Below are 25,168 nucleotides of genomic sequence, written 5' to 3'. Positions count from 1 at the left end.
AACTTTGTATTGATAATATAATATGAGTTATGGTCAGGACCTATTTTTATAACAGGCTAAAAACCCGGATTAGAAGCTGGTTCCATCGATCACGATCAGCTTGTTGTCTTTCAGAACCGCCCACACGCGCAATGGCGTTGTGGGCTAAAATATCTGTACCAGTAGGCATCTGAATGTAATTAAATAAAAAAAAACAAGTTTTTTTTAACTTAAAGTAAGGAGCAAAATTAAAACTTAAAACGAACAGAAATTACTTCGTATATGAAAGGGGCTGCTTCCTCACCAACATCCCGCTCTTAACGCTAAAGTTTGACTCTTTCTCTCAACTCTTCTTTTTAAAACAGTAAAAAACTTTAGCGTAAAGAGCGGGATGTTGGTGAGGAAGCAGCCCCTTTCATATACGAAGTAATTTCTGTTCGTTTTAAGTTTAAATTTTGCTCCTTACTTTCAGTTAAAAAAATTGTTTTTTTTTCATTTAATTTCTGAACGTTTTTCAATCAATGCATGCTTTGATTTTGGCTCTCCGCAGAGGAATAATTAAAACGAAATTTGCATATTTATTATTATTTTTTTGCTAAATGACTTTCTCATAATTTTGATTGAATGATTTTGAGAAAAAAGAGTGGAGGAGGAAGCCTAGTTGCCCTCCGATTTTTTGGTTAATTAAGATAAAGGCAACTAGAACTTTTAATTTTTTACGAATCTTTTTTTTTAGTAAAAGATATACGTAACTTATAAATTAGCTTACGTAAAGAAGTTTGTATTCTCATGTTTTTATTACATATATGAGGGGGTTCGCCCCCTCGTCAGTACCTCGCTCTTTACACTAAAGCTTAGATTTTGTCCCAATTCATTAAGAATGACCCCTGAATCATCAAAGCCGTAAAATAAATAGTTGAAATTACTAAAAGTACTTTAGCGTAAAGAGCGGGGTATTAGGAGGAGGTGAGCTCCTCATATGGGTAATAATTTCTGTTCGTTTTAATTTTTAATGCTGCTCTTTACTTCCAGCTGAAAAAAACTTTTTCATATTTCTTTTTTCATTGTTTTTTTTTTTAATAATGCTAGTAAATCCTGCGCTCCCTTCATGGAAATTTTCTTCTACCATAACAAATTCCTCGAAGGAAAGCTCCCTCAGCCTATCCCCCTATTCTCAACCCCTCCCCCAACCAAAAAATCCTACTGAAAACGCCTACACACTTCCCAATAACCATTACTATATGTAAGCACTGGTCAAATTTTGTAACTTGTAGCCCCTCCCCCAGGGACTGTGGGGAAGTAAGTCATCCCAAAGACACAGTTTTTATGGTTTTCGACTATGTTGAACAAAATGGCTATCTCAAAATTTTGATCCGTTGACTTTAGGAAAAACATGAGCGTGGGAGGGGGCCTAGATGCCCTCCAATTTTTTTGGTCACTTAAAAAGGGCACTAGAACTTTTCATTTCCATTAGAATGAGCCCTCTTGCGACATTCTAGGACCACTTGGTCGATACGATGACCCCTGGGAAAAAAAACAACAAAAAAAAACAAACAAATAAACACGCACCCGTGATTTGTCTTCTGGCAAAAAATACAAAATTCCACATTTTTGTAGATAGGAGCTTGAAACTTCTACAGTAGGGTTCTCTGAGACGCTGAATCTGATGGTGTCATTTTCGTTAAGATCCTACGACTTTTAGGGGGTGTTTCCCCCTATTTTCCTAAATAAGGCAAATTATCCAGGCTCTTAACTTTTGATGGGTAAGACTAAACTTGATGAAACTTATATATTTAAAATCAGCATTAAAATGCGATTCTTTTGATGTAGCTATTGATATCAAAATTCAATTTTTTAGAGTTTTGGTTACTATTGAGCCGGATCGCTCCTTACTACAGTTCGTTACCACGAACTGTTTGATATTTTTGTAGTATAAGGAGGAACATTTAATTGCCACAAGGTATTGAGCGCATTTAATATGTGTTTAGCGTTTAAAATACTATAAGGAAGGTAAAGGTTTAATTATGATTGAATAATTAAAATTGAAAAAGTTAAATTATTTTTATAATAAAAGAAAATTGAATAAGTAAAATTTGAATAGCGCAATATGTATTTTCATTTCAATGCTGTAATAACTGGAAAAGAGAATATTTGAATATAATTCGCTTTCAGTGAAGCACCAATGACGCAGTAAGCTTTAGATTTTTAAACTTTGTAAAAATAGCAGTAGCTAAATTCTTGATTGTAGTAAAACTAAATTTGTCGGGAACGGTCTTGGAAAGAAATAGGGTTAAACTAAATGTTTAATATATAATGATATCAACTGCTGAAAAGCCCATCAGTTCCAAATTTTATTTGACTGTGATTTCATTTTTAATTTTCAATGTTGTAATAAGTACGTAAGAAAATGTTCGAAATAAAGCGCCATTTTCAGTAAACCGCCAATGACATAGTGGGTTTTAGACTTTTACCATTAGGGAAGGAGGCAGTACCCATACTCTTCTTTGATTGATTTTCATTCGTTTCAATCTTGATTCGCATGTTTTATTAAAGCTTGATTCGTTTTAGGGTTTATTTATTCATTTATATTAATACATGTTGTATGTTTGTTTGCTATGATTGCTTATTTAGTTTCTGTTTGTTTAGGGTTTCATTTATACTACAATAGCAAAACATTTATGTTCATTTTAAGCTTCATTTGCATATTAAATTTAAGCTGTACACGTTTTAAGATTTGTTTATTCATTTATACTAACACAACAAAAGAAAAAAACAAAAGCAATACGAAACCAGAAGAACAGAACAACAAGCAATAATGCAAAAAGAGACAACAAAACTAGAAAGAACATTTTTTAAAGGAAAACCAAAAACAATGGACGCCCCCCTCCCGCACAAAAAAAAAACAAACCAAATGTATTTAAGCTATTCCTACCAAATCCAGGTAGTAAGAGTCCAGCCTAATACAGTTTAAATTTTAATAATTTTATCTTTAATGACAAACAATTCTGATTTTCACCTTCTCTTCTTCACCTGATTAGTCGCATTCCCTTTTTTCTTAGTGTTAGACGTTTCTGTTTTTTTTGGTTTTTTTTTTTTGGTTTTTATAGGCATTGAACATGTCTCGTTTGAAGCGCATTTCTTATTAAAAAAAAATCTGCGTTCTTTTTTATCTTTGCTTGTCTTTATCCGGTGGCCAGCGTTAACCCCCCTAGAAAACACCCACCTGCAAACCCTCCCGAAAAATACCCCATAGAAAATAGCCGTCCACGGATCCCCCTGGTAAATTCCACTCCCACGTAAAGGACTAGAACTCTCAATTTCTGATCCAATAAGCACACTCCGAAGTTTCTGCGACCTTGAGGTACAGGTGTGGATGAGGAAGGGACAGTCCTCCTCCTCTACGGAAAAAAATCTGCTAATTTTGGGGTCTAGGGTTATTCTTTACTTTCATAACAACAGCGTAGACGAGAAATATTCCCAGAAATCGCAAAGGAGAAGATATCAATTTCACATTTTGATGCCTTTTTTATTTTTTTGTACCCCTCCTCCCTACAAAACCTTTGCTGGAAAACATCCTTTTGCTGCCTTTTTGCTGGGAAACCTTTTCACCGAGAAGAGATTACCGGCACGATTTTAAAAACCATCAGAAATTAAAATCTTTTTCAAATGAAATTGCGCCCCAGATTTTTCGAAATCTGAAAACGTTTCACCCCAGACCATCTGCAAGAAATTTTGTAGGTGGAATTTTCAGCTAGAAGGGAATTGTCTTGGAAGACTTTCCCTTGAAAGGGGGGACGGCATTTTTAAGTGAAAACAACTTTCCATGGTGGATTTTTTCCGTGGGTGAAGAAATGCTTCAGGAGGGGGGAGCCGGATTTCTTGGTGCTATTAAAAGCGGTTAGACATTAAATTTTAAAAACAGTCTCTTCAACTGAAGTAAGGAGCAACATCAAAACTTAAACGGACAGAAATTATTACGTATATGAAATGGGTTCTCCCCTCAAGACGTGGCTCTTTACGCTAAAATTCGAGTTTTTGTCCCAATTCCTTAAGAACGACTCCTGAAACACAATGGCCGTTTAATAAGAATAAGAAGCCATTTTTATTTGCAATCACCTGCTACGAAAGAACGTCGGTGAGTGCAGAGTGGGAAGAGGAGATGGTGCCTGAAGCCATCGTGAGGAAGCCGGATTTTCTGGCATGATCTGATTAACAAACAAAAATAAAAATTTCAAAAAACAAGTTTTTTTCAACTTAAAGCACAGAACAATATTGAAAAAGACAAAAATTAGGCCATGCAAGAGTGGAGCTCCAGCCTCCTAAATCCGTTGCTCATTAAACTAGCGTCTCTATTGCTTTGACAAAGCTTTTTATCCTAATTAAACGGCCCTAATGTTTATAAAGTCTTTCTTTAGGAAATCGGAGAAAAGTCAAACTTTAGCGTAAAGAGAGAGGGGTTTAAGAGGGGGAAGCCCCCTCATATATTAAAAAATTCGATTTATTTCAAGTTTTAATGTAGGTCTTACTTTTAGTTGAAAAACTTGTTTTTTCTATTTAATTTCACAAAAGGGTTACTATATTGAAATAAACAACGCATCATTAACAAAGGATTCTGATTAATGGACTGTTCATCTGGGATGGGTCTGTTTTGGTGGGTCTGTTTAGGCTAAAAAATCTCTTGCTAGCTATTTATCTACTATTGGATGCCTTCCCGTAGCAGCAAAATATTTTTAGGCATGGATATATAACGAGCAGGAAGTAATAGGCTCTAGACTAGACTGTCTGTGCAGGATTCCGACTCTTGTTGATAGAAGAAAATCGCCAAGTGCTGAAAACAATGTTGTGACAAAGAATAGGTCCAGCATTGCGCAGAGCCTCCCTTCATACTGGAAGTCCCAGGGACTTCTTGCTGTCCGGTTCTAAGCCCGCTTAAGCACTTCGGCGTAGACTTGAGTTTAATCACGAAAAGGTATGAACGATTCTCAGGGGAAAACATTGAAAGGCCGCTAATTTTGAATAGCCAAATATAGCCAGTAGTTTATTTTTCTTTATCCGGGGGCTGAGCCCGTGTAATTTCGAATCTAGATTTTTATGGTAAGCATTTATGTCATTGAAGCTTGTTTTTATATTATTCAATGTTTGGAAAAAAAATGCGCAAAATATTGTTTAGTTACAATTTTTGTTATTTAACTTTGGCAAAGCGAAGAATTAATTAATTTGAGCAAAATAAAATGACTGGTTATATCAAAATCATTATAAAAAAAATATAGAAAGTGAAATCATCGATATGTCGTTTAATCAAATTATTACTTAACACATTCAATATAAGGCGGAATATCTCATCATAAAACTTATCTAATAACGGACTTGAAGCAAAACAGTAGTTTGCTTTGGATGCATGAGCTAATTGCCTATAGGCAGTTAGATGACCTCTGCATTGCCTTTGTCAATGTAGCATTAATCAGCCATCCAAGGGGAGAACGTGACGTAAATTGTGCAAATAAGGTACAAAATTTTCCTTGGGTTCAGACCATAACTGATAAGAGTATTGATTTTGTTTTTGAACTGTGAGGACATAAACAGGATTTAACTTTGAATCTAATTGGATTGTCAAACAAGTGAAATTGAGTACAGTAAGAGATAAAAAAAAATTTAATCCTGAGCTTTCAAAGAGTGTAGATGTAAAATAGTTTAATAAGACATTATCGTAGCCTAATTGGCAAGCAGGAGAGGGGCAGATCCCCTCTCAATTTCACTATTAGGCTCATAGTAGCCTCGAAAGAGGCTACTGTTAGCCCAATAATGAAATCTTTCTCAAATGAGCTCATTTGTGTTAATCATGCGCGTATAAACGAGATTGTGAAGCAACTTGACGATAATTATGTATGAGCTAGAAGAGTCCAAATTACGAGGGAGGTACTAGCCTATGACATTTATGAAATCTTAAAAGCTTTGGTATCTACACCTGACTTTAAGTTTCACTTTACTGTCGGTAAAGTATCAGTCCCAAGAATCCCTCAAGGGGTGATAGGCTCTTTGTCCCTGAAAGTCAATGAGTGTATCGATCAAATGAGCAGCCTTACAAGCCAGTGCCAGGCCACTTTAGCACCATCTAAGGAATGGCCTCCACTTCCAAACCCCTCAGTATATATCTCGAATATTGCTGTCGGGTGCTAAGCAGAAAGACTTTCTAGACAAGCACTCCAATAGTGGTAGCATATTTCGGGTCGAAAAGACCAAAACCGGATTAATAGCCTTCGTGGATAATCTTAAAGTTGCACAGGCCTGAAGTGATTCGCTAAAGAAAAAAATCTGAAGGCAAAGTATCTTTCCAACAGGAAAAATATTTGGCACTTGCTAAATTTTTCCCACTTGACACCTCGGAAGCAGACAATACTAGTTCAATCCACAGGTACTTGAGGCAAAACGCTTTGGAACTTCAGGAGGTGTCGAACACATTTTTGTGGATAAACTGAGCCGTGATCTTGCCTTGAAGTCCGTTTTGAAAGTAAAGTATACAGTCCGCGAGTCTTTGAATTTAACGCTATTGGAGGTGTTCCAAAGGTCTCTCTTTCATCATTTGGCTAAGGACTGCACTGGTACTCAGAAGAGCTCTGCGCGTGTTGATCCTCACGAGTCTACTAAAACCAACCCTTGTAATTCATTGCAAATTAGGTGTGCTCTCTGTCCACCTGGAAAATGGAATCATTCCAGTTTTAGCCTTTCGTGGCCTGTATAGAGGAAAGTCATCGCTAACGCCAATAGCCCTTCCATCAGTTGAAGAGAAAAATTTCTATCTTTTCTTGCGATATTTTTGGACATGATATTGTGAAGCTGGAATATATACAGGACTTGTATGACAAGTATGACATAATATGTATTCAGAAATATTTGATTACTTCAGAAAACTTTGGTCTTTATGAGTGTTTTCAAAGCAAATATGTGTTAATTCACGAGGCCATTCGTTGGAGTGGCTCGGGCGGACCCAGTGGTGGAACTTCTATTTTTTATGATAATAGCCTGCCTCTAAAGAAATTAGAATCGTGTGAATTGCCCATAGTTTCCCAACACGAAGGTCCTAGCATATTCAGTATTATTAATGTTTATTTCCCCATCAATTATTACTCTATCCAAAGTGAATAACGTTCTACAAGGGATGCAGTCGCCTTCATAATCTGTGGATATTTCAAATGTGACCCAACTAAGAATGGAAAACTTTGTGATATCGTGCACTCATGTCTGACGAGTGATGCGGTGGTTTGTGGAAAATGTGATGTTTTTGTATGTATACATTACTCAGGTAAGCATCTCCAATATAGATCATGTTGTCTCTAACTTTACTCTTGCTTATCATATGGCAGTGGATTCTGAGCACACATTCAGCGATCACACCCTAGCTCTCTCCTCAAGCGCTATATATTTCACCACTATGGGATTTGCTATCTAAAACGGAGCAGTTAAAGGTTCGATCGGGGTTTTGTCGCTATCTGAAATTCTTATGAAGTTTCCCGCTGTATTACAGGAATAGTTTCATTTTGCATTAATGTTGTATTCCTGACGGATACGTTTAATAGAAGTTTAAACCGTTCACTTTATTTTCTGTCATTTAATATTATTTACCAGTGCTGTTTGGATTAATTTTAGATTATCTATTTTCCTTGTTTAGAAGTTAATTTTTTATCTGTATATATATATATATATATATATATATATATATATATATATATATATATATATATATATATACATATTTGTAGACTTAACATACTCCAAACCTATAATTTGAGGTTGTCTGAAAGTAACTTTTTCAGTTTAAGATATGTTTCTTGTTTATAATGTTTTTAAAGCAATTATTTGGTAAAACCAAAAAAAAAATTCTACTTTAGTAATTTCATGTTAAACAAGAAGACTTTAAATTGTTTATTGCAGTCGCATGTACAGAATATGGGAATTCAACAAACAACCTGGGTTTATTTTAAAGGTTTATTTTGCTTTATTTTCTTATAATGACTCATTTAATCTTTTCTTCAGCTCTGTTTAGGAAATTTTTTCTACTTAAGAGCGGTTAAAAAAAGAAACATTGAGGATTACCACTAAATCGATTATCTCCTTTTAAGGAAAACCATTAAAACACATGCCAGGTTTTACTGGTTATGTGTATGGACAATATAAGTAAGTAATTTCTGCTATCGCTAATCAAATAGCCTCCTAGTTAAAATTTCAGCTAGTTGAGGTTTTTAGGTCATCTTTTTTAAGTAGGTCTAAAAAACGTAGTTAATCTATTTGGGTTCCGAAAATATCCTTTCAAAATGACTATAAAATATTGATACTTTGAGCAAACTTACCCAGCTATTACTATAAAAGCATCCAGTTTATTCCAAGACTCGCTAAAATAGGCACCTTTTCCTCTACTTCCCATAGCAATAATCTTGACAATCATCTCAGCGACGAAAAACACAAAGATGAAGTCGTCAAAATGCTAGAAGAAACGACACCTTCTTTAATGAAAATATGATCACTGTTGGTAAAATGGCAAGAAAACATAAACAAAGAATATCAGAATTCAAGTAGATAGAGTAAAACAACAGCAAGAGTACGGGAACAAGTCCTGATTCGGAGCACAAACGACATGTAATAAGCTAAATCCTGAAAGACGATTTAAGTTGAAGCAGCTGGATTTTGAGTCTCAATTTTTTTAGCAAATTTTTTAAATCAGAGACATGCATTGATTTTCAGTTATTGTCCTTAAAAGCAAAGAGTTGTCCAGTGGCCCTTCTGTAAACTACTTCCCATCCTAACCACCAGATCTTTTGCTGACAGGCAGGTATATTATCCCTTGTCTTAGCTGGAGCCACGCAAAGACTACGAAATATAGGAACAGACCATTTGTGTTGGTCAGTCACCCTATCAGCACCCTCACCCGCATCATTCATACTTAGTAGAAAAGTAGGCAGTCGCACCTTGTTAGAACCAAAATCATGCAAGGATACTCAATGTGTACGGTTGAAGGACCATACAAACTTATTTATGATTTGCAGTATTGAAGGAATAGAACTAACCCTTGGTACCTCCAACTTCAACGTTAACCACGACAGACAAGTTTTTATCAGAAAGATATGCAGTATTTCCCTTTTTTTAAATCTTGTCGACTTAAAACTTCTTTGGTCTGTTAGGGGGTGACAGGTCTGCTCTTATTTTTTTTGAAATTCCTGCTTGTTTTTAGCTGAATTTGACTGTTCATTTTAATTACAATTCGTTTTAGCTTTCATTTGTTCATTCATAGCAACTTATATATATTTTTTTTAATTTTGACATATTATATGACTTTTAATACCACACTTTTATTTTCTTAGGAAAAAAACTTTTTAGTTAATCTAGCCACGGATACGAGTTTTCGACCTGAGGATTTTTTACTAATTTTGGCTCGAGCCATCCCTGACTGTCCTCCCAATTTTCTGATTTGATGTGTCTTGTTTATCACTAAAATCGTTTAAAGTGTATGGGAAAAATTTAGTACATCTAAAAATAACCTCATTCAAAAGAAAAGCTTTCTTCGGTAAATTATATTTGATATACTGAACTTGTTGGGCATGACCGAAGTACTTCACAAATAAAAATATAACTGTTTGACATAATTAGGCGGAGGAGAGGGCAACACGGAGGCCCTAAGATTTTGAAGCCTTTTCACAGATCCACAATCAACCGCAGTCTTGGTGTCCCAATTCAGCTTATCACTAAATTCCTCTTATCCTTTTCCCTAAAAAAGTGATTTTTATCAGCGATGACTCTAAAGGCATTTGTATAGAAGCTAATTTTATATTCTGGCCATTTAAATAATCCTAATTTTTGAGAAGGGTTATATTCCCTCTTTAGTATGATTTTCTTACATGTTGACTATTTGCCTGCAACTCCCAGCCCCCTTACCCTTCCCAAAATAAACGTATGCAAAAGTAAATTATTGCGTTATTGCCTGACTAAGGCTAAGAAATACCATTTAAATAATTTTCATTGTTGGTGATTGTATATATTTCTGTCGCTTAATTTCTGGAGTGGGGTAGGGGCGTGGTTAAACGCCCCTTCCACCCAACCCTTCCCATGTAACAATAGTAAAACTAGTTCAGACATTTCCAACCCGTCCTTTGTCCAAGTTGGTTTTGTTTCAATTGTGCTACCCCGAGCAACTCTAACAATAAAAAGAGATGCCAAGTTACATGATAATGGGGCCATTTTGGTTCCTTGACTGGAAAGGGGATAAAACGTTGCTTTATGATTAGTAGTAATTGAAAATGCGCTCTTGCTTCGCAACAGTGCTAAATAAAATAAATCAAGAGTAGGTATTTTGAGTTTTTTGCTCCTGGCAAATCATAAAAACGGACCTTTTTGGAGTTTTAAAAAGGAAAAACTAGCCCCCCGCAGAGCTACAGCAAGAGCTCTAATGCGAAAAAGGAATAAACGTTGGTTTTACGCCCCCACCTTCCTCTAAAAAATCCTCTGATTTTTTTCGATTGACTTTAATCTTTTATTTGGATGTCCTTTTGCCCACAAAAAAATGCCCACAAAGTGTATCCACAAAAAAATAACCGCAATATTTCAGGAGTGACATAGAATATCGAGGTTAAAATTTGCGTGGGTGTAAAAGGACCAAGTATACTTCTCATTTTGACTTCGGTAGTGGGCAGGGGTAGATCTAAAGAAACGATACGTACATCCAATGTTCCTTAAATGGTTTAGGGGATGCGGTTGAAACTTAAAGATAGCATAAGTGAGAGCAAAGGGGGCAAGGGAAATTTTATGCTGGGGCATGGAAGAAAGTGGCTAAAATGTTTTGTCTACGATCCACCAAAATGCTTTTGCTCTAAAATCAACTACGATAATTAGATTTTAATCATTTCCAAGTGATGAGATAAATCAACAATGTTTTATTGTACAGGATCATCACAATAGTAGAACTATAATACCTTGGATATAGCTTGGGATAACAAGTAGAAACTTTCAGTGAGTGTTAGGTGGGTAATTTGAACCTTAAATTATGACATGGGGCAGGGGCCTTTGTAAATCAAATGAAATTACACATCCAGATCATCAAAGTGACGCATCTATAAAATCTCAAGAACGAGTTGCAGGAGCGATGCTTGCAATTTTGAAGGATACTAATTTCATCAGCGAGGTAAAGTCACATAAATTGTGTCCTGCATAAAGGTAAAACTTCGACCGATTGTATTTCTCATATAGAACCAATTACTATGATGAACAGCAGTGGCGATAGCATTGGCAGCTTTGCTTAGCCCCGTGAGAGAATATTAAAGTATCCTGTTAGGCCTTCAGATCTATGAACACAAGCTTCTGTATTCAGACACGTAGCGGAAATTATTTTGATTGTCTTTGATGGGATACCATAACAGGAAAGCATCTTCCGAAGGCTTTCTATACAGATTGATTCAAATACTTTTTGGGAAGGTAAAAAGCTTCAGATATTAGGCTTATGGAATGTGATAAGAGTGCCAAATATTTTTCCTCCTAAATGTTACCTTACCCAGAAAAGGGCAGAAAAGTTTTTGTTGAAAGCATAAACTGGCCCTTTATTGAAAAAAAAATAGTCAGTTACTCTTTTGTAACTGAAATTCTTGTTTGTTTGAAGTTTGACTTGTTATTCATTTTTATTCCTGTTCATTTTAGAGTTCATCGCTTCGTACCTGGTACTCCGCACGTGACAGGCTTGTATATATGTGATGGCCTACTGCTACTTGTCTTCTAAACTCAATTACTGCGAACTTCTTTTTCAGCTTTTAATATAGTAATTATTTTTGCTTTAATCATGTTGTGACACAATTAAGTAAAAAACGGACGTGTTCCATTGCACATACCCTCTGAAATATCTAAGTTACGCTTTAGCATAATTAATTATGTTATCCTTTAGTTTCAGGTTACGGGGTGGCAAATCCGCGTCATTGATACCATACGTCTATTCCAGCCTTTTAGACAGTTATCATTTTTGCATTTGCATTCATGCAATCATTGTTGTTAACATAATTCATAACAGTCAGGCATGTTCAATGGTGCATACCTCTGAAATGTCTAAATTACGCTTTAGATTTATTATCATTTCATTTTTTAGTTTTAAGTCATGAATGCCAAATCAGCTTTTTCAATTGAATTAGGAAATTCTGGCTTAGGAATTCCACGGCTTCTATCAATGGGACGAGGCTTGGGCGAGAAATTTGTTGGCTTTGTATTTCCACTTTGTGGGGTAGGGGGTCTCCTCTGAGTCACTTTCATCCGTGCAGGATGGGATCGATGTCAAACACAGCCCGTGCTGGGGCGTCATGTTAAATACGAAGGAGGTGGCCTGACCAAAGAACAGGGTGCAGGACGAGGCGCATCGAGAGAGAAGTTTGCGAAATAGTGACAAGAGGGTATGGTTGCTCAGAAAGTTAGTCCAGTGAAAATTTTCAATTCTTTGAAGATGATGGCAGTGACATCAATGATTCAGACGGCAGATTTTTCAGCTGAACACGTCTCGACTACAAACAGCAGCTGGCTGACGCTTTTTAAGTACGAATTTTAGTATGGCCACTTTTATTTGGCTCTCAGTAAATGCCATTCAGCCTCATAACAACCGCTGACGCTTTGGCTATTTGAGATTTAAACTCTTTTGTGATCAGACTATCACAGTTTGATCACTTTGATCAGAATATTACCTGAGTGGATCTCGGGTAAGTGAAGTCTTCAGCCACATCTTTTGGGCTTCTCCCAACGTTTACTTCATCTACAACAGAGAGGGACACAGGGATCTCGATAAGCATAACTTCGGTATTCTGTCAGTTCATCCACAGACCAGATTTCGAGACTTCTTCTAAAAGCAAACAGAGAGCTTCTATGACTTGTTAGACGCTGCTCACAATTTTGGCTATGTCATCAGAAAAATCAGCATCAGTAAATACTCGGTATCTAAACTGGAGACCGAATGCAAAGTGATTTGTCTTGCAAGTCATGATGTAGTCAATCAGGCAGTTCAAGAGCTTGGGAGTGGCGGAAAAACCTTGTTGGATGCCTGTCTTCACTGAGAATGTGGAGCTGCGTCTCCATTGAGGGGCACAGACCTCTCGGTACAATTATATAGCTCTTTAAGAAATGAGAATAATTTTTAGCGTAAATCTTAGTTTTTAATATCAGCCACTGCAAAAGACGATCAACAGAATCGAAATATTTCTTGAAATCAAGGAATGTGACGCAGTCTTTATCTGTGAAATTCCTGTGACTTCTCCCTCAGCTGGCGCATAATGAAGATTTGCTCCGTAGTCAACCTGCCGGGCATGAGAATCGCTTATTTGAGATCTTCTGTTTCTACTACAAAAGGTTGATTATCTCTTCAGTAGTGTGCAAAAAGTTTGCCAGGAGTGGAGGGAGAAGATTTGACGACTGTTCTGTCGTTTCCAGAGTGGCAAGATGTTGCCAACATACCAATCTTTCCGTATGAATTTTGTCATTCGTACAACTGCGAAGATTAGCTGGATCCACACTATCTTCGCCACAACTCCTTGCATGAAGATTTCTACAGAGATACCGCAGACAACAGGGACTCGATTATTATTTAGACGTTTTACAGCATTTTGAATCTCACAGGCTTTAAACGGTTACGATACGAGGTCAGAAACCACCTTGGCTATCGCCATGAGTGCTTGATTCAGATCTGTGACCTGATTTGTGACTGCCTCAGCATTCAGAATCTTTAGAAAGTGGCTTCTCCAGGCAGAGAGTTGACTTGTAGCATTATCCAGCATGCTACCATCAGCAGATACAACACGGCTCAAAGTGGAAGAGTTCCCTTCCCAGCAGCATCTTCAAGATCACTGGCTTTTTTGTCTACAAAGTTCTTTTTATTACACGGTAAGAGTATCTTGTGATATCCAGGATTTTTCTTGTGTCTGGCTTGGCAAATAGAACTGCCAGCAGAGTCAAATATATTCTTTGGAACAACGTTTCATGGAATTTTTTGTAACCCTGATCTTGGAGGCAGCTAAAGAGGGTTTCATAAAACTAAAAAAACGAAAAAAATGTGAAACGCAGTTGTAAAGACCATTGCAGCTGGGATTTGGTATGAAGGCAATGATATAGAAGAAGTCAGAGAATTCATGTACCTCCGTAATACAATTATTCAAGATGGGCATTGTGATAGAGAAGTCTTGCTACGCAGAGCGTATGCAGGTGGAGCATTTTCTCAGCTAAAGAATATTTGAAGATGTAGATAATACTATCAGATGTTGAAATTGCGATTGTTTAGGAGTAATATACTCTCTGTACTTTTATATTGATGTGAGTCCTGGATTCTTTCAAAGAATACTGATAAAAGACTATTTGGCCTCCAGAATAATTGCCTGGGTAGAATCATTACGGTACATTGGACAGATAGAGTAGGGAATGCCCAGATAAGAGCTGATACCAAACAACCACTAGTCACCGACGAGATCAGAACAAGAAGATGGAAGAATTGGGGGCATATGAGCCGCATGAGCGAAGGACACCTCCCACACAGCTTATGGTCTTGGGTCCTACCCGGCATTCGAAAGTGGAAGCCAACGCAGCACACTTGGTCGATCCCTGGAGAAAGCGGCAACGAGTCTCCGAACCACTCTAAACGAACTTTGGTCTTTGGCACAAGATCAGTCAAGTTGGAGATCAACTGTTGCTGCCCTATGCGCCCCCAGGCGTAGAAGAATCTAAGTCTAAGTAACTCATCTAACTCGTTACCAGGCTACTCATATCGAAACTGGGAAGCCGTCCTTCTTTCCAATGTCCTCTCAGGCACAGTCTTAGCATAGAAAAAACCCTCCTATGGTCTATCTTTCCATGCTTGGCAGACCTATACGTCGAGAATTTTAATTACAGAAAAGAGTAAGCATCCAGATATCATAGTACAATCGATCATCTTCTTTGCTCGGCCTCTTTGCTATACAAAATGTGTGTATGTATTTCTCTTCTCTGAAAGAGTGTATTTGATATTACCAGATTACATGCTGCAGAACTAGAGAAGTTTTATCTCTGTTGTCATTCAGTTGATATAAAATCACAGGACCGAGAACATTTCTTCATACACTTTCCTTGTCATTGACCGTTGTATGAAGGTCTCCCAGTAGAGTGATAGTGTCGGGGGTGAGACTTTAGACAGGGTCGTTGAGAGCTTGGTGTAGAAATGGTCCTTCACCTCTGCAGGGCTAGGGCCAGTGGGACTGTAGCATACGTAATTGTCCACTTTTCATGCTTTCGCTGGAGCTAATATATCAGTATTCTATCTGAAGTTTGCTTGTAAGAAAGAAAACGTCTCTTTGCCCAGGAGTTCAGTACAAAGCCTCTGCTTTTGTCTTTTCTTGGGCCTTCCAACTAAATCAGGTGATGTACCTTACTGATATCCTGGGCCTCTTTCCTAACGATGCAAGTGCCCAGGATATCGAAACGTTTTAGATCAAGAACAGGCAGTGGTTTCACTCCGAGAAAGTTGAGTGTAAGAACGTTCCAGATGGCAACGCGTTGTCCACCTTAGTCAAGAAGGTGCATTCAATGGTTTGAAGTCGCTTCATGGACATGCTGGTGTCGTGGAAGGTAAAGGTAAGGGTCATAAAAGGCAGTGCCATCCTTTGTCGTTGCATAGAGATTTCACGGGGGTTACTGGCCCAACTGACTCTAGGACTAAAATCTAATTAAAAATAAGATTTCCCGAGATACTGAGAATCCCTGAGGTGGACTCCCACCAAGCTCAGAAGGTTGAGGCTGCCATTAAAAAGCGTGTTTTGTTACGAATAAACATCGGTGTCTTGAGACACATGGTAAACAGACAGGGTCTTGCATTGTCTCACGTTGCGATAAAATTAAATGAAAGCCAGTCATGTTCCATTGCACATGTCCTTGAAGCATCTAAAGTACTTATTGGCATAAAAACTGGGTAATTCTTTAGTTTGAGCCATGGGGTGGCAAATTAGCAATTTCAATTAAATAAGGAAATTCTAGCGTGAATCCAACTTCTCCTTCCGGTTTATCCTCCACATAATCATAACCTTTTCTTGTATTTCCTTTCTCCTGGAAGGTGATCGAACATCTCAGCATTAGTTTTACTTATTTCTTTCGTGAGAGACCCTAAAATTACAGTTCCCTCAATCCATTGTAATATTGATTGATCTTTAACCTTATTGTGTTAAAGACCATCTTATTTAATCTTAAATCTTATTGTGAATCATTTTCGTTTGCGATTTGTTGCTATTCCTGCCGCCTCGTGTTCTTTTACTGCAGATTTCGTTATACATTATTTTCATTTACGATTTTATGTGTGATTAGTGGTGAAATAATTACATGTGGTATTAACAAAAAAAAACCATTGATAAAAGTTGAAGTGGAAATTAAATCCAAAACAAAAGACAAAACTAAAGAAATGCAAAGAATAAACCATAAAGATAAGAAGAAAATGAAGTAAACAGAAATCCATATGATGAATTAAATGTAATCGGTCTACTAAAACCAATAATTATGCATTAACAAAAGTTTTAATGATCAGCAAAACTTATATTCTGAAATCCAAGATATGTTTGATTTCTAATAAGTAGTATGTATGCTTGATTAAATCACATACCAGCTAAATAACATATTTATAAACTATTCGCTTCCGGTCCCTATTACGCGCCACTAGCAACAAAATGACCCACAGAGACTGTTTAGAATGGCGTTAGTTGGTAGATTTATTACTAAAACATTCCTCTTAATATCGATTGTTGTCAACGGCAGCCGATAACCCTCTGCTACACACATAAAATCCCCCAGTGGAAAATCTTCCAACACGGAAATTCTTCTCCGAAAAATCCCCCAGCAGAAAAATCTCCCTAGAAAATTCTATCTCTCCCGTGCGAAATTCCTGCGTATAATTCCCTCTCCCTAGAGAATTCTCCAAATATATAAAATTAGCCGTCACAGAGAAGGTACAAAACAGGTAGGCCTACCTCAAAATGTCGATCAGATGTCATAAGAGGTAATAAAAGGACCAGATATCAAAGCCGGTTTTAGGACAGGAGTTGGTTGGTATCCAATCACTATTTACTGTAAAGAGAGGACTAGACCTCTCAATTTCTGATCAAATGAGCACTCCCCGAAGATCCTATGATTACGAGGAGGAGGTTTGGGATGAGGAGGGGTATCCCCACTCCTATATAGAATAAATTCGAATCATTTTGGTTTTGATTGTTACTCTTTACTTGCATAACAATTGCATAGGTCAAAAAAATATTCACGGAAATCAAGAATGATTATAAGTGTATATCTACCTCCACATCCCCTTCCTTAGAAAAAATTACGTATTTAGGTGAAGGCTCAACGAGAGTTAGGATGTTTTCGCTTTAAAATGCACCCTATAAGGCATCTGTCCCTCTCCCTAACTACAAAACGATCAGATAACCCAACCGTAGAGGTTTCTAGCTCTCATCTACAAAAATTTTGTATTTTTGCCAAAAAGAGTCACAAATGTATGTTGCTCGTTGTTTTTTTTTTTTTTTTTTTTTTTTTTTTTTTTTTTTAAGAATGATCTTATCGAAGCGATGGTCCTAGAGTATCAGGAGAGAGCTCATTCAAGCAAAAATTTAAAGTTTAAGTACCGTTTTAAGTAACAAAAAGAAACTTGAGGGGAGCTCACACCATTCCTACATCCCATTATATGCCAAAGATATCCAAATAAATTTTGAGGTAACCCTTTTATTCATCCTTGAAAGGTCCTATAAATATGCCAGGGGAGGGGAGACTGGCTGTTCTTAGATCATTTTCTAATTTCGAGCTTTCAACTCCCGGTTTCGATAGAGGAATTTTCTAGGGGGAAGGATTTTCCAGGGGGGGCGCATAGCATCAGTTGTAACACAATCCAAATTTAGTAAAAAACATTTACCTGGAGTATTTTGCATCTTGTAGTATTGCAAACCTCATCTACGCAAGGCTGATACATTCCCAGAGTAATACAGTTGAGCAAAATCACCAGCATACTGACTCTCTCAAACCATTTGTGTATTAGTTAAGGAATGTTTACAATAGGAAAGAACAAATTATGACACTAAATATAATTAAACCTATAGAAAAAGCGGTTTGTACATAAAAGGGTAACCTAAATCACTAACTTCAATAATCGTTGATAACTGTAAAGCAGGGAATGGCAAATCATGACGAAAGTTGTACACGAGAAAAACAGCAAAAATATGGTCAACAAAAGCAATATGGTCAATAAAAGGAAATGTACTCCAGACCGGCACTTACGGTTCATCCTTAATATTGTTGAGTGTTTACTGTGATCATTAAGATTTGCTTTGGAACTTTTCCGTTATATCTATACCCCCTAGTTAAAATTTATTTTAGTCGTTAATGGGTTTTAGGTTGAAACAAAAAAGTAACTTATGGCAAAATGCATGGAAATATACATAATTTGGGTTATGTATTTGCATATTAGGTGGGTAGAGGGGTAAAGTAAAGCGAAGCCCTATTAGGAAGGATATAAGTAAGTATTTTAGGATTACTTATAATATTCCCAAAAGCTCCTCACTTCACTTTATCCCCCCCCCCTAATGTGTAAATGATAACCCAAATTATTTTCCATGGATTTTGTCATGTATCAATTTTTGTTTCAACCTAATATCTATAAACTATAATACATAGTAGACTCCAATGAGTAACGAATAAATTTTGACCTGTAAATAATGATATAAGCACAGCGGACTAGATCAGACAATTTCCACCATTTTTTTATATTTTCATTGTTTCTCCGGCTTCGGTAAATTTTATCCATTTAATTGGAAAACAATCTGCACATAATATGTCTGATACTCTTTAAAATGTCGACCTTCAATCCCAGACAGTACATTAACAATGCTTTGAAGATCCAATTATCTAGATAGATTCTATACAAATAAATAAAAACCAAGTGAAGCTGGTTTTCATGTTTTCAAATAAAGTAACAAATTTTAGTTTAATTAAAAAAAAGATAGCCAATTTTTTTGTTCATGAAAGGAAAGAAATTGGAGTCTCAATTTATTGACTGAGTGAATTCGACTTTTAAATAGACGTTAAGCTAAAATGTATTTTTTTTTCTATGAGAGTAAAGAAGGCTTAAGGTTTTGTGTTCACATTTTTTTTTCAGCTCTGTGACAGCAGAAACATACACATAAGGTCATATGTGTTTAAGGTGTTTGTGCTAATAAAACTAAGATAATAATTATTAACCTACGCAAAAGAGGAACCTAAAAAATGTAAAAAAGCATAAAATGGAAGAGGGTAGGAATTGATATATTTACCATTACATCGATAAAGTGGAAGGAGCTTTTCCAAAAACATTTTCTGATAGAATTGAGAGGAAGAATTACAAGAACTTTGGAGGTTAATCAAAGAGGACACAGGTGTTTTAATGATTAATAATGTTCTGGAAGACCTTATTGGACAAAGCTTTTGACAATGTTTCTTTTCAAAATTGATTATAAAATCTGTGGTGTAAGATGATGGTAGATAACAAATTACAAAACAACAAAAGTGAAATGGCACCTCGACTGGAAGATACCAGACACCTAACAATTGTCGTTCTGAATTTGTCTCAAAATAATATCCTGACCGACTTTTTCGGCAGCATTTAAAGGATTCAGTAATGCTGGTTAATGTATATCGCTCGTTTATTATGCCAGAACCCATTAATTCAGTAGAAAATTTCAATTAACATTGTAGAGGACTTAACGAACCCAGTGGGACCGATATTAAACAATAGATTCCCCTCCCTAGATTAATCTGTCTCAGTTGAGAATTGAACAACAGACCAAATATCTATGCCAAGTCTCAGTGTGAATAGGGAAAATTCTAACGCTGAAAGGATTCAGCAGTCAATAAATATAGAAGATGTTAGCTAAGGGTTTCTTACAATAGCTGTTTAAGGTAAATAGGTGTCTAGTCTCATCACTCATATTTTCATTTTCTTTTGGCAACTGCATTATTGTAGCAATGGTATAAGAAGATACATTTTAGCGGAGGTGAGTAAACTCGAAAACAAGTGCTGTATGCAGGTTTGTCCTTTTGACAACCTGGATGACTGTTGTGTCTTCTGGTCTAGTAAAACAACTACCCAACATTCCCTGATAGTCTCAATTTTAAATCGTTAGACGTTCCAGAAACATTTCAGATATGTCCTTGCGACAACCTGTATTCACAAAACGTCTTTTAATTTCTCAACACTCCTTGGAGGTTACAACTTAACAGCCATAGACTTTTCGAACACCAAGAATCAAAAGTACCCTCCTTTCCCAAGAATAAAATTCATGTGTAAATAATATCCGACATGCATGATTTACAGCCTTCGTCCCAGGTATTGCGGGATTATGTAACCCCTAGCGGTTTGAACATTTCGATTATTTTGAACAAAATTCATATCTACAAAAATTTGATTGGATGTTTTGTAAGTCTATTGAAGAGGAAGGAAGTTAAGCAGCTAAAAGGGGACAGAAAGTTACTGCATTTCCTTAAATTGTCTTTGACTCTTAAAAGGCGCGAGAACTTGGATTTTCAACTGAATAAGCCCTCTGTGAAGTTTCTACGACAATTCTTTCTGCAAAAAGTTGCCTGGGTGAAAATATTAGCAGTGTGTGCAAGCCACTTTACTCGTTACTTGAGTAGCGCTACTACGTCTTCTATGACTCCTAAATAGAGCAATTTCTATTTTAAATTGAAAAGTGCTTACAATGAACAAGTACTTTATCCCAAATCCCATATACGAAAAAACATGCAATTGCAATTTTATATTTAATCAACGTTTCAAATTGCAGGACACAGATTTTAATAATAAAAATATAATACTAAGGGAGAATATATACCCGTGAGCATACTTTCCGTGTCTACAGGGCAGCCAGTTTTGGATCCAGAGCAGACAGCAATCACATTCTCGTTGAAGTGAAGATCCCTCTCCACCTTAGATTAGGTACCAAAGAGAAGATAAAAAAAAACGTGGCTAAACTGGTTTCTGTTCCAAGAAAATATAAGTTTCTCATTCAGTTCAAAACTTACTAGATACCCTTTTAACCAATCAGCAATTCTCTGACATGATGCGGCCTTATTTTTAAGACTACTACGCATAAATACGGGAAATACCACCCTTGCACTGGAAGTAGCCGTAATGTAAAAACACGCCAGTCCTTGACAAAGCCATTAAAGTAATCTGTTTTATCATACGATAATACGGTGAAACCTGTCACTTATCATCATCAAAAATTGCTTAGATAACTTCGAAGACCAACTGCCTTTTCATGACGAAAGTATAACAGTTCAAAATAGTGATGAAACCTTTTAATCGATAGTGAACGGATATAAAACGTTTAACTAGATATTTCGAGCACATATACAGTGTTCATCATCAGCAGTAAAATTATAAGAATTTGTAGAAAAGTTGAGGTGTAATCTTCCCTTTTTCTTTCAAACTCTTAAACTCGTACACAACTTCTTTGTGTACGAGTCTGTCGGGTCAAAAGAAAGTTTTTTTGTACGTTTTTTCGTCTTTCAGTAAAGCGTTTAATTCTGAATCGTATTCCTTGGTGTCCATTACCACTAAAGGGTTTTACTGCTGATTATGAACACTGTATATGTGTTCAAAATATCAAGTTAAAAATATTATATCTGTTCACTGTCGATTAAAAGGTTTCTGTGATACGTTCTTCAATGCTTTCGCTGCCACTACAATACAGTTGCAGAGAATATCTTGTGTAGTGTTTCCCCGAAAATAGCTTACTGCAAGAATTTATCAACATTCTAAAGCTTTATTATCACGGATGTGCTTCTTGATTTAGAGTCTATGGAGAAGAGTCTCCTCAGTTTGATGTAGAATTGTGAAACAAGCTTGTCCGCTGTCGCTGGTACCTATCAAGAACTGTGTTTGATTAGATCCTTGATCACGTTCTCCAAGGGTTTGAAGGAATAGTAGCTGGCAGAAACGTCAGCCTCACGGACCATGTCCACTCAAATGATGTAAAAACCCTCTCGTACCAAAACCCTTATTTAGCCAGGCAAACGCTTGACTAAGTAACACATTTATCAGCCTACCTCGGCCTAAAGATAAATATAAGAAAATACTCCATCGAAACATAATTATTTATTACCATCATTGTTCTTATTACAGCTAATTCTAATGCTTTTTTTTTCATTCGGCTTGTGGAACACTCAATATACCAAAATATAAATCGAAAATGTAGCCTCAATACAATTTGCTCCTCAGGGTGTGAATATTCTTTAACGTAAAATTTGCTAGACAGAAAACTTTCCTGATATATTGCTGCTTAGATCAAAGATTTCAATGCTGAGCGATTTCAGCTTTCAGAAATATAACTGCCATTGGATACAAACTGTTTTAGATTCATTTTCTTAAAAATATGTTTGATTATTATTTTGTATACACACAAAATATAAACCTTGAAAATTTTTGAGTTAAATTCAGAGCCCCCTTAATTGTAACCAAATTACTCAGCCGGTCATCAGGAAACAAAACATGGTGTGCACAATTTACATGATTTTGAGTCGCTGCATATACACTATCAATTTGTATAAACGTTGCAGGCTGTATCAAACCTATTACGCCTTCAATATTGCCAGATGCAGGGAATTTTCCCCTAAGATCAGTATTTTTTATTGACCAGTGAAGTCCAGCTTTCGTGGTTGCAGCAGTACCATACACTTCACCAATGGAATTGTTTTCGGAAAAAAAACTCCAAACGAATCACTTTTTTGCATGGGAATCACCATCAATAGTCTGTTTTTTTTATTCACAACCTGGCGGCCGACTGGAACATCCTAGAGAGCTGTTTAAGGGCTTATTTTAAAGGAAATTGTTACATCTACTTGCTTTGTAATTAAAAAAACATAAAATTTAAAATAAAATCCATTTTTTGAAAAGAAACTTATTTTCGTATACAAAACGATTATACAATTTAAATCGTGTCTTGGGTAACAGCGATGACAACGTAGTTCGTCCTTTTCTAGTTTCTGCTAAGAAAAGGCCGAGGGTTTTTCCTGTGTAACATTCAGTCGTAAAATAGATCAGAGTTTAGCTGAATGAAACTAAAAGGAGTGTAAGGAAAGTGGAGAAAAAATTAAATTTGTTTAAGGGAGTGATTCCTTTCTGTCCAATCGTGGTTGCAGTGGTGGCTGTAAGGTAGTTACTTTAATATGAGAACAAAACACAATATGCTTCGTGGTATGTTAAGCATAATCGAAAAAATAGCAACCAGTATTGGATCAGCTTTGAATTGCGATTCTTCTGCACTTTAAAGTTACTTTCAAACCAAGTTTTTAGATTTTTGGACATCAGTCAAAGAGATATAAAACCCTTTATAGAAGAAGAATTTTCTGTTTTGATCCGTATATGGAGAAAAGAAGAGTAGAAAAGGTAACCGAAGGAAAAAAGAAAAGGAATCTTAAGAAAAAAAGAAAACTAAAGAAAAAAGAAAAGGAAAAAGCAGAGTAAGCAAAAAATGAAAAGTAAGTGAAAGTAAGATAAAAGAAAAGAAAAATTATGAAATAAAGAAAACTAAAAGTCCCGAAAAAAGAAATGTAAAATTAAGAAAGAAAAGCAAAAGGAGGGAAATATTTAAAAGAAAAAGTAAGAAAAAAAACGAAAAGTAAAAAAGATAAGGAAAAGTAATAAAATAGAAAGTAAAAAGTAAAAAAAAAGTAAGATGAAAGAAAAAAATGTAAAAGGAGCTAACACACCCTACACACCATTCGACACACATCCTACATCCACCCTACAAACCACTTCATTGAACAGACATATATGATTCAAAGAAAAAGACCCTCTCCGTTAAAAGCTCGCCAAAATAGTTCTTTATATAACTATTCACTGAGTTTTGCAACGAAATTATACAAAATATGGAGAAAATACTTTTGCATGATTCAAATGTGAGTCTCTCAATTAGGGAGGCCTAGTTGCTTAAAAAATGGGCTATTCTAACACAAAAGAGAATTTAAGGGTATCGATGCCATCTTTGACCAACAAGATCCTTTGATCCATCTTTGACCGACAAGATAGTATTAAGAGCTCCCAAGCAGGTTATTTTTAAATCCGTTCGTAGAACCGAACTGTTTTAGTTATACTTTAAGGAATAGAACCAATTTATAAAAAGAAATGATGTAAAAAAAATACACATTGTTTTTATTGTAGACTGATACATGGCAATAATTTTTTATAGTTTTCAATTCAAGGTTCGATACGTCTCTCCATTATACTGTAAAGAATAAATCTAGGCTCTTTAGAGCTTTCTATACTCCCCTTCGCACTGGACTTGCTGCCGAAATTATGACCCAGCCCTGCATCATATTGTTTTCAAAATTTTCTTATATACAAGATACGTGCGCGTAAAAAAATCCAAATGTGTGTATGTTTTGACCTTAATTTAAGCTTTTGCTTTTGAGAAACGGACTTCTTGAGTATCAGTAGTACAGTTATAGGAAAGAAACTCGCATTTATCTATATTAAGTGAAAGGCTAATATCACAGAAAGCATCAGAAACTATAGAGACCATTTGGAAAAGACCCTTTTTGGAACAGCTAATCAGAAGCAAGTCGTCAGCATATGCATGATAAGAAACATCCGCAAGACCAGAAAGGTATGTCCCTGAAATCTTAGCCAGCACACTAGAAATACAAATCTTAAAAAGCGTAGGGGATAGAACACCGCCCTGCCTAACTCCTCTTCGTCCCCTTATAATAGTGTCCGGTGTAGATCTTAATTGACGAAAACGATTTGAATGGCAAAACCTAAGAAGCATTGTAACAGAGAGATTAACTCCAGAATTATACAAAGAAAAAAGGAGCTGACTATGGACCACACAATCAAAAGGTCTCGAAAGATCCAAAACACAAATATAAATACAATTTCCCTGGGAAGAATTATCAGCCAGTAAAGAAGACAGAGTCTTATGCGCATGCTGACAACCCACCCCATACCGAAAACCAAATTGGTTCTCTCCCTAAATAATATTTTTAGTCAAAAAAGGTAGAAGGATATACTCAAAAACCTTGCTAATATTACAAGATACAGTAAAAGGTCGATAGCATGAACAATCAGTTGGTGACTTTCCCCTTTTTAAAATTGACGAAACAGTGCCACACAGAAAACTCTCAGGTACGTATGAAGTACTTAGACACATTTGAA

General features: G+C 36.2%; 1 protein-coding gene across 1 annotated transcript in view; it reads right to left on the bottom strand.

Annotated features, from left to right (window-relative positions):
* Positions 1–25,168, bottom strand: part of LOC136040022 (voltage-dependent T-type calcium channel subunit alpha-1H-like) — a 351,811-nt gene that overhangs the window by 277,982 nt on the left and 48,661 nt on the right. Inside the window, exons 2-3 of the mRNA XM_065724088.1 lie at positions 17,894–18,009; positions 8,325–8,458 (exon numbers count right to left, since the gene is read on the bottom strand). Of these exons, the coding sequence (XP_065580160.1) occupies positions 8,325–8,458; positions 17,894–18,009 (250 nt within the window). The remainder of the gene's footprint in view (positions 1–8,324; positions 8,459–17,893; positions 18,010–25,168) is intronic.

This window comes from Artemia franciscana, chromosome 20, assembly GCF_032884065.1.
Source record: "Artemia franciscana chromosome 20, ASM3288406v1, whole genome shotgun sequence".
Classification (NCBI taxonomy): domain Eukaryota; kingdom Metazoa; phylum Arthropoda; class Branchiopoda; order Anostraca; family Artemiidae; genus Artemia; species Artemia franciscana.
The sequence above is the reverse complement of the archived record's forward strand: the minus strand, read 5'-3'. Positions and strand labels throughout refer to the sequence as shown.